This window comes from Syngnathoides biaculeatus, chromosome 18 (genome assembly GCF_019802595.1).
Source record: "Syngnathoides biaculeatus isolate LvHL_M chromosome 18, ASM1980259v1, whole genome shotgun sequence".
NCBI lineage: Eukaryota > Metazoa > Chordata > Actinopteri > Syngnathiformes > Syngnathidae > Syngnathoides > Syngnathoides biaculeatus.
This window is the reverse complement of record NC_084657.1, coordinates 5,732,693-5,749,277: the sequence shown is the minus strand read 5'-3', so window position 1 is coordinate 5,749,277 and position 16,585 is coordinate 5,732,693. Positions and strand designations below refer to the sequence as shown.

Below are 16,585 nucleotides of genomic sequence, written 5' to 3'. Positions count from 1 at the left end.
GACCCACATGCTATAGATCAATTTTTTTCAACATTTTTTGAGCCAAGCGACACTTTTTTTCATTAAAAAAATCCCACGGCACCCCACCAGCTGAAAATGTGAAATAGTTCTCACCAAAGCGTATTGAATAAAAATCAAACAAACAAAATACATTTAATAATCATAATTTACTCACTCAATGTGACACCTGGGCCCATTTGGATGAACGTAAAGCTGATATTGTGTCAGGAATCGATGAAAGACCTACAGAAAGCTCTTCCTCAACAGCTCTCAGTCTCTCTCTGGTTATACGTTTTATAAAAGCTCACCCACCTCACAGAGATATGTTGTGGAAAATGGGAGCAATGTCAAAATAGCTTTGTTTGACAGAATGGGTACTCCTTGGCAGTAGCCAACCAAAAACTGTCCAAACGGTCCATATCGGGAAAGCTTAGCTTTAAACTACAATCTTGTCTCAGTTCAGGTACTTCCTCCTGTTCCTGTAAGGTCATGTCCTTTCCACCAACTGTATGACTCCATCAACCAGTGAAGAGATTGAATGAAGGCTGGAGAAAAATTAGTGTTTTTAAATGTTTTACTATGAGCTCACATAATGCTACTGTGTTGACATTTTGTCATTGCTTGGTATGAACATTTCAAGATTTCCATTTTCCACACTGTTTCAAGAGTTGCAGCTTTGAGTAGAATCCACTTATTTGATGTTTATGAGGAGGTTTTTATTCCAGCCTTGCATATATGTTCAGTTCATTCAGATGATGGAAAAATGTCACCCAGGTATGCCAGGTTTGCACACCACTCATCAGTTGTCTCATTTGTCAGAAACACTTTTTTTCCTCCAGCAGTTCATAAAGATGGCCCAGTACCTTGCACATACATTGTTTTAACTTGTGTATGAAATGCGCTATACGAATAAACTTGCTTTGTTTTATGGCCCGTGCCCATTTCCCCACATAAAGATGCGACTTTTCACGGGTCGTGAATTTGCAAAGTTCACCATGTGCTCAGCATCATCCAACACAGGAACTACATCTGCTGGTAAGGTCTTGGCTACGAGGGCCTCACGGTGTAAAAAGCTGTGCGTAACACATCAGGGTCTCTTTGTTCCACTCTGCTTACATAGGCTTTGGTGCATCCAACCATGGCTGCCACTCCATCACTGCAGGCACCCATGCAGTATTCCCCATTTAAGTCCACTTTGCTCAAGATATTCAGATGGGACCCGAAAAATTTCCTCTCCTGTTGTTTTTTTTTTTTTTGCAATGGCTAAACATTCAATGTCTGCAGACATGTCACCAATGTCTGCAAAGGGTGTTAAATGAACGAGGGAGTTTAGCTATTTCTTAATCTGCCTTAGGTTCAAGCATCTCATTTACAATGGCTTTACAGGTTGGAAGTATCAATGTCTCTCCCAGAGAGTGTGAGTTTTTTTAAATTTGGCTACAAGTTCAGCAATGTGATAGCTAGCTTAAAGCGCTTTCTTGTTCATCAATGTTTTCTCTCATCAACATTACCTATTCCGTTGTGTGTGCGTGAAGGCAAACAAAATACTTTGCATTCTTGTCCTCTCTAGCTTTCACTATATTGCCTCACGCCAAAGACTTTCCGTGAGCAAAGCATCTTTGGTTTCTTTTGTCTTCCACTCACACTTGGACATTCATTCGAGTCCAATTCTGAGTTAGCATCTTCCCATTTCAAAAACCTCTCCATCATTGTCACCGTATAGCTTTGTCATGTTACAATGTTACTGTCACCACCCCCTGACGCATCACTAATCAAAGTAATTAGCTACCTGTTGCCACATACTGATATAGAAGCGTATTACATGATTACTTTGCCCATCATTTGACAGCATAGACAGTCGGCGACTGCACATTATCTCTGGGTTCATTTTCCCCTATTAGGTAAAATTGGATGATTTCCTATGCCACACCAGACACGCCGCCACGGCAGATTGGTGTCCCACAGCGCAGTGGTTGAAAAACTCTGCTATACATAATATCGAGACTATATTTTTTAGCAACTAATTAACTTGAGAATTTTATGGCTCCAACAGGTTCCCATAAAAGATGGGACAGGTGTCAAAAAAGATGATGAATACTCATCAAACACCAGAGTAAATGGGAACAGGTTAGTGCCATGATTGGTTATAAAAGAAGCTTCCCTGAATGGCTCTTTTCATTCACAAGCAAAGATGGGGCAAGGTTCACCTCTTTGTGAACATTGCGTGAGAAAATAGTTGAACAGTTTAAGGACAGTGTTCCTCAATGTACAGTTGCAAGGAATTTAGGGATTTCAGCATCTACGATCCATGTTGTCATCAAAAGGTTCAGAGAATCTGGAAAAATCACTGCATCTGCATTTAAGCGGCAAGACGGAAAACCAAGATTGAATCCGTGTGATATTTGATCCATCAGGCTGGACTGCATCAATAACCAATATCAAAGTGTAAAGGGTAACAGTGCATGGGCTCAGGAAGACCAATGTCAGTAAATTCAGTTCGGCACCAAATCCATAAATGCAACTTAAAACTCTGCTATACACAGCAAAAAAACATTTATAAACAACAACCACAAATGCCACAGGCCTCTCTGGTCCCAAGCTCATCTATGATGGACAGATGAAAAGTGGAAATGGTTTCTCTGGTTTGACGAGTCCACATTTGAAATTGTTTTTAGAAATTGTCGTCGTTTAGTCTGGGACAAAGAGGAAAAGAGCCATCTGGACAGTTATGGAGCAGCCAGCATCTGTACTGGTATGGGGTTGTGTTAGTCCCAATGGCACGGGGAATTTACACATCTGTGAAGGCACTATTGATGCTGAAAGGTACATGCAAGTTTTGGGGAAACGCGCTGCCATCCAAGCAATGTCTTTTTTATGGACGCCCCATCTTTTTTCAGCAAGACAATCCCAAAGCACATTCTGCATGTTACAACATCGTGGCTTTATAGTAAAAGTGTGTAGATACTAGGCTGGCCTGCCTGCAGTCCAGACCTGTCTGCCATTGAAAATGTCTAGCGTGTGATGAAGCATAAAATACAACAATGGAGATTGTGGACTGTTGAACAGCTGAAGCTGTATAGCAAGCAAGAATGGGAAAGAAGTCCACCTACAAAGCTTCAACAATTAGTGCCCTCAATTCACAAACATTTGAGTGTTGTTAAAATAAAAAAGGTGATGTAATACAGTGGTAAACATGACCCTATTGCAGCATTTTTGGAATGCCTTGCAGCCATAAAATTCAAACTCAGTGATTTGCCAAAAACAAAGTGTATGAGTTGAACATTATCTGTCTTATTTGTTGTCTATTCAATTAAATATAGGTAGAACATGATTTGCAAATCATCGTATTCTGGTTTTATTCAACCCAACATCCCAACCTCATAGGAATTAGGTTTGCAACTGAAAGATTCAAGGGGATCTGAATACTTTCCGTACCCACTGTAGACAGACTCTCTAAAAAGGATATATATATATATATATATATATATATATATATATATATATATATATATATTTTTTTTTTTTTTTTTTTTTTTTTAATTTATTTATTGGGACGATTTTAGCTCTGGCGGCACGGTAGATCAGCTGGAAATGCGTCGGCCTCTCAGGGTTTGATCCCGGCCCCACCTGTGCGGAGTTTGCATGTTCTCCCCGTGCCTTTGTGGGCTTTCTACAGGCACTCCGGTTTCCTCCCACATCCCAAAAACATACAACATTAATTGGACACTCTAAATTGGCCCGAGGTGTGATTGTGAGTCCGGCTGTTGTCTGTCTCCATGTCCCCTGCAATTGGCTGTCAATCAGTTCAGGGTGTGCCCCGCCTCCTGCCATTGACAGCTGGGATAGGCTCCAGCACTCCCCACGACCCTCGTGAGGATAAGCAGCAAAGAAAATGGATGGCTGGATGGATTTTAGCTACAGCAATGGAAACCCACATTTTATTATCTGCAAGACATTAGAATGTTACATAAGCCATGAGTTTGGAAATTGGCCTTCTAAAAGTATTTTCTTGTTGAAAGAATCTTGACAATCTGTATTGAATGCATACGTAGAATCTTTCATTTTTGAAATTGAAATGCTGAAATACAATAAACTCTCCTACAGTATTCAAATTTGAGATGTCCCTGTCCTGTATATGGTGCTTAGTCTTTGCACATTTTCAGCATTTATTTACTCATTTAATGTATTGAGAAACAAATCGTGAGAATGACTTTACTGGGCCTTTGAGGTCAATGGAGGCAATGCAGTGGAATGTGTCAAGTTGTTTTTAATGGTCTTTTATGATTAAATCAGATCTTTTTATGGCCTCTTATCTATCAAGCAGTGTGTTTCAAGTCAGCAAGGTTCTCTTTTTTTATTGATGCTCATCAGGCAGTCTCTCTTTTTGACCTGTGGTCTTTTTTTCAACAGAGCAATCTCAAAAGCTAAAATGGATGTTTTTTTTTTTTTTAATCTTTTCCTTTTTTCTTAATCCCCTGAGATTATGGGGACTAATCTGACTCCACAGAACACTTGTCGCTTGCCTATCCAATTACTGGTTTCTGTCCCCTGTGCTTTGTGTCAAATATGAAAGCCACAAAAATACTGTGGCTTGATTCAGTATTGGCAGTTTTCCCCTTGCTGCCCATTGGCTCCATTAAGGTGTGTGTGTGTGTGTGTGTGTGTGTGTGTGTGTGTGTGTGTGTGTGTGTGTGTGTGTGTGTGTGTGTGTGTGGTGTGTGTGTGTGTGTGTGTGTGTGTGGTGTGTGTGTGTGTGTGTGTGTGTGTGTGTGTGTTGTGTGTGTGTGTGTGCGTGTGTGTGTGTGTGTGTGTGTGTGTGCGTGTGTGTGTGTGCGTGCACGCGCGCGCGTGTGTATGTGTGTGTGTGTGTATGGGGGGGGTGTCTATTATGTCACACTAAACACAATAGGGCTTTTCATGTTATAGCTAGAAAATGCACCAGCGGAGATAATGTGGTGTAAATCCCCAACATACCAGCAAGTGTTTTGCACTTTAATATGTTTATACTTCTATTGTCCAAAGCTCAAGGTCATTTTTAGTAATAAATTGATGAGTGGGCAATGTTTTCACCCATCCCACCCACAAAAAAACACTGCTTGCCCACAGCATGGAAACAAATTGCCAGTAAATCTTCTGAGGAATTGTATTAATTCTCAGTTTTCTTGTCAGTAATATGACTAACACAATAAAAGATGCACTACTGTTGTTTGGTTCTTTTATTGATTGATTTTGATTGACTTATTAATGCTGGTCACGATTCATCTTTGCATGTTGTTCAGGGTTGTGAAATGAGGAAGAGAAAATCCGAGGAAAGTTAAGGGGGTGGAGGTCTGGGGGGGCAGAGTATAAGCCGAAGTGCCCCAGACACCAAGCAATTTAAGACGTAATATGGTATATTCTGAGCATTCCCTGCAAGAAAATAATTGGTCTCAATAAGTAAATATTTTACTAGTTTTGGTCTACATTTTGCCACATATAATACCTATTAAGTTTTCTTTTAAATTGTTTAAATGTTTTTTTTGATGGCATCTTAACTGTGTCTGACCTAAGTTAATTTACACCTTGCTCCTGTGCCCTCCTTGAAGTATCTAATAATTGCACATGTATTTCATCTCTTAATCAAAACCAAAGTTTTAAAAAAAAAGTAAATATTTTAAAGAATTGTTTAGAAAAGAAAACAAAATCAGGCATTAAATTGGTAAAATACAAGGCCTTGGTTGCAATGTCGTAAAAATAGGAAGTATGTTAATGTTGTTTGTCAGTAAAATTCACGTACGCATTGCCAGGTCACGCTATTTGTAGCCCCCGTTAAGTCCGTCTGTGCTTTGCCGAATTGATGTCAAAACACGTTCGACGTTCAGCTGGTGTAAAACTCCGCATGTCCGACTGTATTGAGCCGCCGTGGTGTAGGAGGCCTGTAGGAGGCTATTAAAGCAAAGTAGACCCCTACCCCCTAATGATTTTTATTGTAAAAGTAGAGGTTTCGTGAAAATCATATTTTTCACAGAATCCGCGGATTCACACCCCTGATTGTTAGAATTGAGTGCATTGTCCTATGCTGCTGGTATTTGTTTTTACTTATGCAGTTGACACATTGCTAATTGAAAAGAGTACTGTAGTGGCAACACAGAAGGCCACAAAGTCACAGAACAACCATGCTTTCCTATTAAATTCATAAAACAACCTGTGAATCAGTGTTTCTTTTCCAGATCGTTGTGGATTTTTTTTGACAACATCCTCGGGAACTTTGACAGAAATTATTTTACAAATTTACTATCTTCTAATTTTCTGTTCACTCCCTGCTGATGTAGTTTTCAGGATGCATGGTTCGCATTTTAAAGTTGAGCTCCCACGCTGAGACCCTCCAAGGCCTCATTTGCTGCTATTTGTCCTCCTTACTTGTGTCTTGACCTACTTTCTGCTAATACATTTCCTTTTCCCCCCGTTTTTCTTTAAGCTACTGTGGAGTGCTATAACCCAAGGACGAATGAATGGACGTACGTTGCCAAAATGAATGAGCCACACTATGGACATGCTGGGACGGTGTATGGCGGCTATATGTATATTTCAGGTAAGTAGCGACCATATAATAAAGCCTCTCATCTTAAATGAATTGTCATTTCCAATTACATTTGTTACTCTAAAGTGATGAAATAGTTCTTAAAGCCATTCTATTTTTCTTTACTCCACTTCTATTTTCATGAACCATTTTCTGTGTTCATTTTCTGTGCATTTTTTTTCTTTGTGATGAGATTGGGATTTGAGAAGGATGTAGTAGTTTGGGCCCCTGTTCTAGGCTGACAAACACATTTGAGTTCACAAAGGTGTTTTTAATCAAACCAAAAGTTACCTGGTTAAAAAAAAAAAAAAAAAATCATAAAGACCTGCTCGAATTGTTTGGCATGTATCATATGATAAACCTAAGATTTTCAAAAAACTAAAATGCTGATACGTAAATTCATTCATGTGATGCTATTTTCCTACCAGCGAAGTCACAAAATGCTGTTGAAATATACACGGTACTCCAAATTAGGTATTTGCTGTTTGTTAATATTTATAAATATACACTGAAAACATTTTTCAGACCAACAACTATTTGTTTCTCCAACCTCAGTACAACGCACCAAGAATTTGTGCAATTGTGTGCATGGAAAAAAAAAACACCTTTTTTTTTTTAAACATTTTTTTGTCATATAAATACAACGTATGGTCCAAACCATTTAAAGCGGTTTAAATTCATTATCTCTCAATTTATGTCCTTGACTTTTTTTTTTCATCTGCTACTCAGGGAACCCCATCTCTTAACTGAGATTATTTTCGGTAAAAATAACCACCGGTGAGTCAAAATTACTAGTTCTCCAAGTCTTCAAAATTGTTGTGACGTTTCAGTGTCACCTTCTATAAAAAGTAAAAACTCAACTTAAATAGCGCAAATGGAACATTTATGAGAAGAGTAGTGTAGGGAGTAAAAAGGTCGTGTACTTGAGCTTGATCTCTATTGAGATGTATCCTGAGATGAACAAAATGAGGAAACAGTCTACATCCGCAGACGCCCAGCATTGCTTACACGTTTGCGTGCGCGTGCACGTTGCTGAACTGTCAGCGAATCATTATCCATTAAAAACAAGCCTGTCTTGGTGGTTGACATTAATAACCAGAAAAGGGAGTTATCTTTCCATAAATACAATGAAGACTTTTTTTTTTTTTTTCTGGATTGTTGTGGTAACACCCAGCGCGCACTGCTCAGGACCCAGCAAGCTGCTCACGGAAGAGCTTTGAAACGGTAGATGCACACAACTGGAGTTTAATGAAATCCTAACCTAGACCTTAACAATTTTATGTTCACGAGCCTGGGCGCTAACTAGCTAGCGAGCTAATGAGTTAACCCGCTCGCTCTGACTCACTCGATCATGCTGACATGGTTTAAAAATCCCGGCCACTACTCTCTGCATGTCGACCTGTCCTTGGGCAAGATACTGAACTCTAATTTGTCTTGTGTGGCAGCAGTCACCCATTGGTGCAAAATACGGTGTTATAGAGGGTCTTAGAGGTGTTTGAACCTGTCATTACGTCTTTTATTTTATTTTGAATACAAAATTCCACAGATGGAGGTTACTTGTAATGTTGCTACTTCATACGTCTTACGTTCAAGTGATGGTGATCACGCCATGTTTTTTTGACACTTTATACCCATTGCAGCTAATGTTTTAATGTCAATTTTTGGTGCGTGGGACGGTGCATTGCATGTGTGAGAACTGTTTTACTGTGAAAGGCAGGAAGTTGTTTTTATATCATGACAGGAAATTCAGTCAGGACCTCTACTTATTATGCAGAAGTCATTCTGACACCTTCTGACACCCTAAATGGGCTTACGATCTTGGTCCCCATTTTTCCAGCCCAAAAACGAATATGGGCTTTTAGAGGACATGTTGGCTATCCACCAACCATCCAGAACTCGATTCATCTTGATCAACTAAAGTAGCACAGCCTTTATCAGTGAATAAAAATAGTCTATGCATTTTGAAGCCCACTGTGAATGTTTCTACTAGAGAGATGTTAGGTAGCAAAATAATTGCATGACTGCTAACCCTTGGAGGATCCTGCATTGAGAGGTTCTTGGCACTCCAGAGACGACAGCAGCTTCAAATCTTTGCTTGCTGCTTATCAGTGGGTTTTTAACAGCTGCTCTCTTAATACGATGCATTTCCCTGACTTTGCTTAATGTCTTTATCTGAACTAACCCATTTTCTCCCTGAGTCAATTATTTAACGATATATGAGGATTTTATTAAAATGTCAGTGTTTTAAGTGTTTTCTTAAGGTGTTGGACTGTTCTTCACTTATCACCAAAAAGAGCCTTCTTTTTCATGATTATACATAGAGACTCACTTGCTTCATAACGTAAAACCACCTTCTTGAGCATTTTTCATTTAATTAAGCTCACGTGGGAGTCTTAATTATCAAACCCGTAAGATTTTAATGAAGCTACTAAATCTGGGGTGTCAAACTAATTTTTGTCATGGGCCACATTGTAGTTATGATTTCTCTGAGGGCCATTAAACTGAAAGCATAAAATCTTTAATCACCATCATATTTACACAGAAAATTTATGAAATAGTTTCAGAAATCAAGGGTAAATGGTTTTTCAGCTGTTTGGTGACAAAAAAAAGCTTGCAGTTTCTCAATTTGATCATTTATTACATGACAATTGGAATTGTTTTATACAGATTTTAACAAGAATCATGGAAGTTGACACACATGATTCACTTGTGCGGGCCACATAAAACCATGTAGTGGGCCCAATCTGGGCCCCGGGTCTTGAGTTTGACACCTGTGTTCTAAATCGACAATAGAAACATGAAACTACGTATAAAAAAAAAAAAGAATAATAAAGCTCATATGTTCATTTAACTTAAATCCTATTTTTATAATAATTTGGAACACTTATTTTTAAAAAGATGCACTCTGACAAAGTACCCAGACTCGCAACGCTTGTTGTGCATTTGTGATAACGCCCGTGCATTTCGCTACTGTCAAACACAATGTCTAAGGTGGTTTCAAAGTGGCACTGAATTGAAACCAAATTGTCCCAGAGTTCACTCACCGGTTCAGTCTGCCACATTCCGTCATGAATGCACCACAATAATTGTAAGTGTAAAGACAAGGTTGATGGATGTTGTGAGGGAGGAAATGAGGGCAGTTGGTGTTGGAGAGGAAGATGCAGGCTTGCATGGAAAAAGATGGCACACTGTGGCGACCCCTAATGGGACAAGCCGAAAGTAAAAGATATGTTTCAGTATGCACTTTTTTAAAAGGTTGTGGAAATGGATTACAAATTGTTTTGCAGACCCCCAAAGCCACAGCTCCTGTACCACGTGTTTCCCAGTTTGAGAACCCCTGATATAAAGGACTTAGTGGGATTCTTTGTCGTAGAGGTTCAAGGCGTAGTGAACTTTTTATGTTGCAGGTGCTTATATCTACATATATAGATGGATAATGGATTCTTTATGGATTCATTGGGATTCATGTCATTTTCACAGGGGTCCTTTCGATGCATATGAACTCTTAATATGCAAAATAATATAGGTAAATCAAAATTATGATGTAAATACTACTCACACACTGCCCCCCTAAGCTAAGCCTTCCACCAACAAGCATAATATACATAGGGTACACAGCGATTTGTGCTCAGCCCAACTGCACAAGAAGCCATCCTGCTGTTAGTTTCTCAGTCGCCACTGACCAACAAAAGATTTTCACGTATGTTGACACATTTTGTTTGGCTTTTTCTACCTTTTAGCGGCCATGAGAACAAATTTCATTTGACTAATTTGAACTAGAGAAATCAAAGTAGATGTTCAAAAGACCCCTGAAACACAAGAGAAGGCAAGACACTGTCACTTTTTAATTTGTTTAATCTAATCTGTTTGGTGGGTAATGATAGACATGAGCTTTGGTCTTTTTCCTTGCTTCATTTTGGGTGTCACCCACGCACTTGTTCACCATATTGAAAACAGCATACCCTGCACTATGGAGATGAGCCCTAGTTTCTTTGTGTGACTAATCCCAAGCAAATTTTTACAACGGAAGGGAGGTGTGGGGTGGGGGGTGGGGGGAGTGGAGGGTGATAACTAACTGCATTAAGCCTGTGTGGGAGGTGTCACATGGAAGATCCTCTGTTAATCTGTCCTGGGTTTGGGTACTATATTCTTACAGCACCATTCAATGGCACTGTGAGCTATGAGGTCTTATATAGATGATGATACATTATATAGAAACAGATGTGTGGCTTTCCTCATCAAGTCCAATCACGATAATCAAACAGATGGACTTTAATGAAGCTGTAAAACAATCTTAAGGATGATCAGAAGAAATGGACAGCACCCGAGTTAAATGAGTGTCACCGCAAAGGGTCTGAATAGTTAGGGCTGTGTGATATTTCAGTTTTTTTTTTTTAATAAATCTGCAGGAATTTCAACAAGTCAATATTTTCCTACCCTTATGGGGTGCTGTGTGTACATTGATGAGGAGAAAAGTGAACTTGACTGATTTTAGAAAATACCTGCAATATGACGGAAAAATGTAAGCTGGTCTAAATACTTTCTGTACCTGATGAGCCTGACATTTTGTAGCAGTGCTTATTTTTCAGACTACATTTTTGGATTTAGTTTCATTCAGTCAGGATAGTTTGAGATATAGATTATTGAAGCTTTGACTGCCAAAGTAATGCACATTAGTAGTCTAAGCATTAACATGCTCACATAGCACCTACACACAGGAGCTTTCCTTGTGTGTGTAATGGGTGATATAATGTAGTAATCTTAGACTTAAGTCATACACTTCTTTCGTATACTATTACTTGTCATGCATAAACATTTCACTATTTTGATGATCAAAACTGGGTGACTATTTTAAGTGCTGTGTAAGCTCACGATCAACCTGTTTGGAAGCCTCATAATGTTCAATTTTCCAGTTGATCAATTTAGCAAGGAATATCACAGTGGGCACAGGACCGCTAATCTTCTGCAAGCCAGCAAGCTCTCACTGGCTGGAGCCTGTAGAGTTGCATTGCTTACACGTTTCCCTTTGATAGTCTGGGTACTCTGGTTTCCTACCACATTCCAAATGACATGAAATTGAGCAGGCTAATTGAAGACTTTAAATTAGCTGTTCAATTGTGAATGTAAGTGGGAATCGTTGTCTACATGTGGCGTGTGTTCGGCTGGTGACTAGTTTAAGGTGTACCCCGTCCGTCTCTTGCTTTGTATGCTGAGATAGGCTCCACCATCCCTTGTGAAATTAAGCAGTGTAGAAAATAGATTGGTTGGAAGAAAATAAACTGGTAAACTTGAACCACTATTTTATCTTTCACTCTATCTTTGCAAATTCATAATGCTCAGTTTTGATTGACAGCATCAGGTACGAGTACATAACTCTTTGTTTTCATTGATTTCAAACTGTGCATGCCAAGCAGTGCACCTGATGTTTTCTTTCCAATACGGCCAAAATATTCAATAAACTAAACAGGAAGAATGTCGAAGTGGACCCTGGAGTGGGGCCCTTGCTGAAAAAATCAGGGCACCCCTGTTGCAAAGGGAGGCGATTTGTTACCGATCTTATGTTGTAACTCATTAAACTGTGCAGGGGCAAAAGATGAGAGGTTTTGGAGTAATTCCAAGTGTCTCATTTGAAAGTCACTTATCTTACATTTCAAGTACTGCTTCCGGCAAACTCTTAAATATAGTGCAGGGCTTTAAATGTGTAAGGTCAGGTAAATGGCCAATTAGAGGAATTTTGTTGCACTGAAGCCCTGCAGCACCCGGGGGTCTCGGCGAGGATTTAGAGCTGCTGTGCAAGGTGATCCGCACTGAAGTGCACTTCTGTGTTGGTCTGTCACAGCGGATCAGCTGCCGTTGTATGGCCGCTCTGCTCCGCTGTCTGAAGGTATTCTGTCAGCCGGATGAACCTGACACATGGACTCAGCTCATGGACCGTCACGGCGCACGTGGTGTGGCACCGTTAAAGACATGAGTAGTGGAGCAGCTAGAGCCACGGCGCCTCTGGACCACATTGTGAGCATCCAGTGGTCCCGTGGTTCATGCCATGCCCCCCACTCCCCCACCCCACTTCACTGAGTCAGCCAGATGTGCATTTGTATTCCAATGGGTAAACTTACCTTAGATGCCCAGTTTTAGTAATATTTAACATTTCCAATCGTCTGACAAGTTATCGAAGAAGGGAATTGAGCAAAATTTATAATGCTTGTTCTTTGTTACATGAGGTTAAGTGTTTGCTTTCACACAGTACGCCTCCAGGAAGCAGTGGGTTGACTGAGGAGGTGTGAATGATGGTTGTACAGAGCGTTTATATAAAATCCGAGACTCTGGTCTGACTCTATGGAGGGATGTGTATTATTTATTGCAGGGTCTCAGAAGCTCTTGGCTGAAGGCTTAAAATTGAACCTGGCAATGTGAAGATTATGTTTATATTTGTGTGGAAACGGGTAAATGACTCAGTCTAAAAGAAAAACTGTTTTGTTTTGTTTTGTTTTTTATGATCCCAGCCGAGCTGTTTGTTGTTCCATGAATCCTCACTCTTTCATAACGAGGATGTCGCAGAGGAGTTCAGACCTGCACCAAGGCTGAACATTTGTTGTATTTTTCAGGTTTCCTGAAAGAACTTTTCTACTTTTCTCCCGGTTATAAATGTTGATGACCCTTCCCATCTTGCCAACACAATGTTTTATGGAAACTGGATTGGTATTTTAATTTATGCTATAAACAAAACTGCTCTTGGCAATGCTAATATGTATTTTGTGGTAGAGTATTTCTTAAAAGATGTAATTCAATGTAGGTTTAATGTGCTATTCTTTTTTTTTTTTTTTTTTTACTTTTCACAGCAATATGTCCATGTTGGTGGAGTGTGCGGCGAAACATGATGTATTTTGATTTATTTTATTTTTGGGTGTGTCACTATGCAGTACTAGAATTTCCTTGGGGTTCACTACTGTAGTGGCAAAGTGGCACATTTCATCAAATCAAACTGCAGCCATCTGACTAAATGATGCCACAGCCCCAATTAGTTCCAAGGTGCATAATCCCCTCAAAGAATGTTAGCTAGGTATAACTATGCCCGACACTTCACCTCACCCAATGTGTTGATTCAGTCCTCTCTTTGCAAACATTTTTTCAATTACACAAGAAAATGCTCTTACTAGGTTCACTTTTGTTATTGTCGGTCTTATTCAAGACTTTGATGTAGGTTGCTAAACTACCGGTACTATTGACGCACCCAAGGGTGAAAACAAGTGACGTGTTTTCTGGAGTTTTAATTGTATTCGTTACAAAGACGTTCAAACTTTTACGAATGCTTTCTTTGTTTTCAATTTCTCTCCTTTCTGGAGAGGGACAGCTCTTTCTCCCATCCTGTATATTATTATTGCCATTTTTCAATTGGCAAACAAAAAGTGAAAGTCAAGTGAATATTGTCTATTTTATGTTGTTTAATTAAAAATTTTTTTTTTTAAAAAAAGGGAAAAAATAGATTTTTCATCTTCAGTTTGAGGCTCAGATCAAAAATAAATATAAAAACTGGACATGGGATGGAATTTGAATATTTAATTGCTCATATATATGTGAGCAGAAGTAAGCAAACTTATGGTAGCTTTTAAACATCCATCCATTTTCTTAATCGCTTATCCTCACAAGGGTCGCAGGAGTGCTGGAGGCTATCCCAGCTGTCAACAGGCAGGAGGCAGGGTACACCCGAACTTTTTTTTTTTTTTTGATCAAAACTAAAAATCTTTTTTTGTTTTGTTTTCTGCGTAAAATAACAAAAACAAAGGAGGGAAACGTCAATTTTTCTTTCTTTTGATTTTTGGTGACCAATTAAAAATGGAAAAAGTCAATGATAGACTGATTTCTCCCCAGTGCCTTCCCTGCATGGACTAAATGTTGAAAGGAATTCTGACTGGATCAGTTGTGTAGGCGCCACTCTGGTCCAAAAAGGCGGCTCAAATTTCTTCAGTGAAGCGAACATGCGACCTCTGAGCGACATCCAAAGCGGTTTCTGGTGTAGATTCACTGCAAATCTTTGCTACTCTCGCTTCTAGTATTTCTGCCTCGGAGGTGCGAGTGGGGCGGCGATTGGCTCCTACCCAAATGCATGCTGGGATTGTGTTCCTCTTTATTTTAAGCCTTCCCTGTAGACATGTCCTGTTTCTCCCCCCCCCCCTTTTCCTCCCAGCTTTGCCTCAGCTTTGTCTGTCTCGACGTCTACAGTCTGTTTGTGCATGTTCGTGTGAACACATTGTCGCCCTCTGCTTCTGTTGTCCCTCACAGTCCTTGAGTGTATCTCAGAGTTTTTATTTTCCACATCCCCTCTGACACCACTAAATGTGACCATGGTTTTCATCTACTTGGTCTGCTTACACATGTAAGACAGCCAGTGAGTCAGCGATTGGCTGATCCGATCACACTTCTCTCCTCTGATGGTTGGCGTGAAGTTTAATTAGCCCTCTTTTTTTTCCCGCTTCAGGGGGAATCACTCACGACACGTTTCAGAAGGAGCTGATGTGCTTTGACCCAGATGCAGACAAATGGACTCAGAAGGCGCCCATGACCACAGTGCGCGGCCTCCACTGCATGTGCACGGTGGGCGACCGCCTTTACGTGATTGGCGGGAACCACTTCCGGGGCACGAGCGACTACGACGACGTGCTCAGCTGCGAGTACTACTCCCCGGCCCTTGACTTATGGACTCCTATCGCCGCCATGTTGCGAGGCCAGAGTGACGTGGGTGTGGCCGTGTTTGAGAATAAGATCTACGTGGTGGGCGGATACTCATGGAACAATCGCTGCATGGTAGAAATAGTTCAAAAGTATGACCCCGAGAAAGACGAGTGGCACAAAGTGTTTGATTTACCCGAGTCGCTTGGCGGGATTCGAGCCTGCACACTTACGGTGTTCCCCCCTGAAGATATCTCAGGCTCGCCATCCAGAGAGTCGCCTCTTTCAGCACCTTGATGAGTGATGGGGGGGAGCCCTATTTTGGTCACACCCCCGTAATCCCATAACCCCCCCCAACAAACACACGTAGACATTGTTTGCACTTCCTCTTCAGACTAAGTCTGTACTGCGTCCCTTTGGTCTACACTTGTGGAGAAGGCCCTCAAGCTCTTGGAGTGATGAAAATGTCATACCGTTACAGTAATGGCAACCGATTTCCACCTTGATGTTGCACACTTGGTTTGTATTGTGTTAGGAAGTACCTTGACCTGAAAAGGGACTTTGCAAATCAACTTTTCTACCTGATTTCGCCGCCCGTCGTACGTCTTTGAGGCGTCTTTCCGAGTAGAGGGTGACCTGGACAAGTTCAGGCCCCGGATCGGGCCCGTCTAAAGCAGTTCTCCTTCGGTTTTACTTCTTTCCTGCGATTGCTACAAAACTGTTAAAGTGGTGTTTTCTAAATTTAATAAACATGGTTTTCAAAGTAAGTAAATGTTCATGGGGTCATTGTGTTGAGGATTTGCTCAGACATTGAGATTCTCTGCTGTGATTGATTGGAAAGATTCCCAGAAACATCTGCAAGCTGCAGATGGTTTATTGCCGGTGAAAACAACCGGCTGACCCGCATTACCTGGAAACTCTCGCTTCCTGTTGGCAAATTGACAGACGGCAGCGTCGCCCACGGTTTACCCACCTGATCCCGGCCAATTAAATCCTTAATCGCAACATATGGTGTCCGAGACGAGCGCTTCACGCTGTTCCCGGGGACAAAAGGTTTGTGTAATTATCAGGTGAGTTCGGTCCACAGCATTATATCCTCATTATACTCTCATTACAGCACATTACTGTCCTGCCTCTGATTCCCCCTGATTTGGGGCCCTGTTTTCCATAATATTGGCTACACCCGGACCACAGGTGTCGGAACTCGAGGATTCGGTCTAGTCTATCACTTTGTGGCTTCGTCTTTTGCTAAATTGTCTCACTTCATTTTTCTAAATTTTCTGTTTTCACCTAATCCTTACTTCATACCGATAGGTCTAAACTTTATTTGCAAACCACAGTTGTTCAGGACTAATGAGT

General features: G+C 40.6%; 1 protein-coding gene across 4 annotated transcripts in view; it reads left to right on the top strand.

The window, feature by feature from the left end:
* klhl13 (kelch-like family member 13) overlaps positions 1–15,987 on the top strand; it is a 38,371-nt gene extending 22,384 nt beyond the window's left edge. For all 4 annotated transcript variants that reach the window (XM_061803637.1, XM_061803635.1, XM_061803636.1 and 1 more), the window contains 2 exons: positions 6,458–6,571; positions 15,036–15,987. In XM_061803637.1, coding sequence (XP_061659621.1) covers positions 6,458–6,571; positions 15,036–15,523 — 602 coding nt within the window. In that variant the 3' untranslated portion in view covers positions 15,524–15,987. The remainder of the gene's footprint in view (positions 1–6,457; positions 6,572–15,035) is intronic.
* Positions 15,988–16,585: the final 598 nt, after the last annotated feature.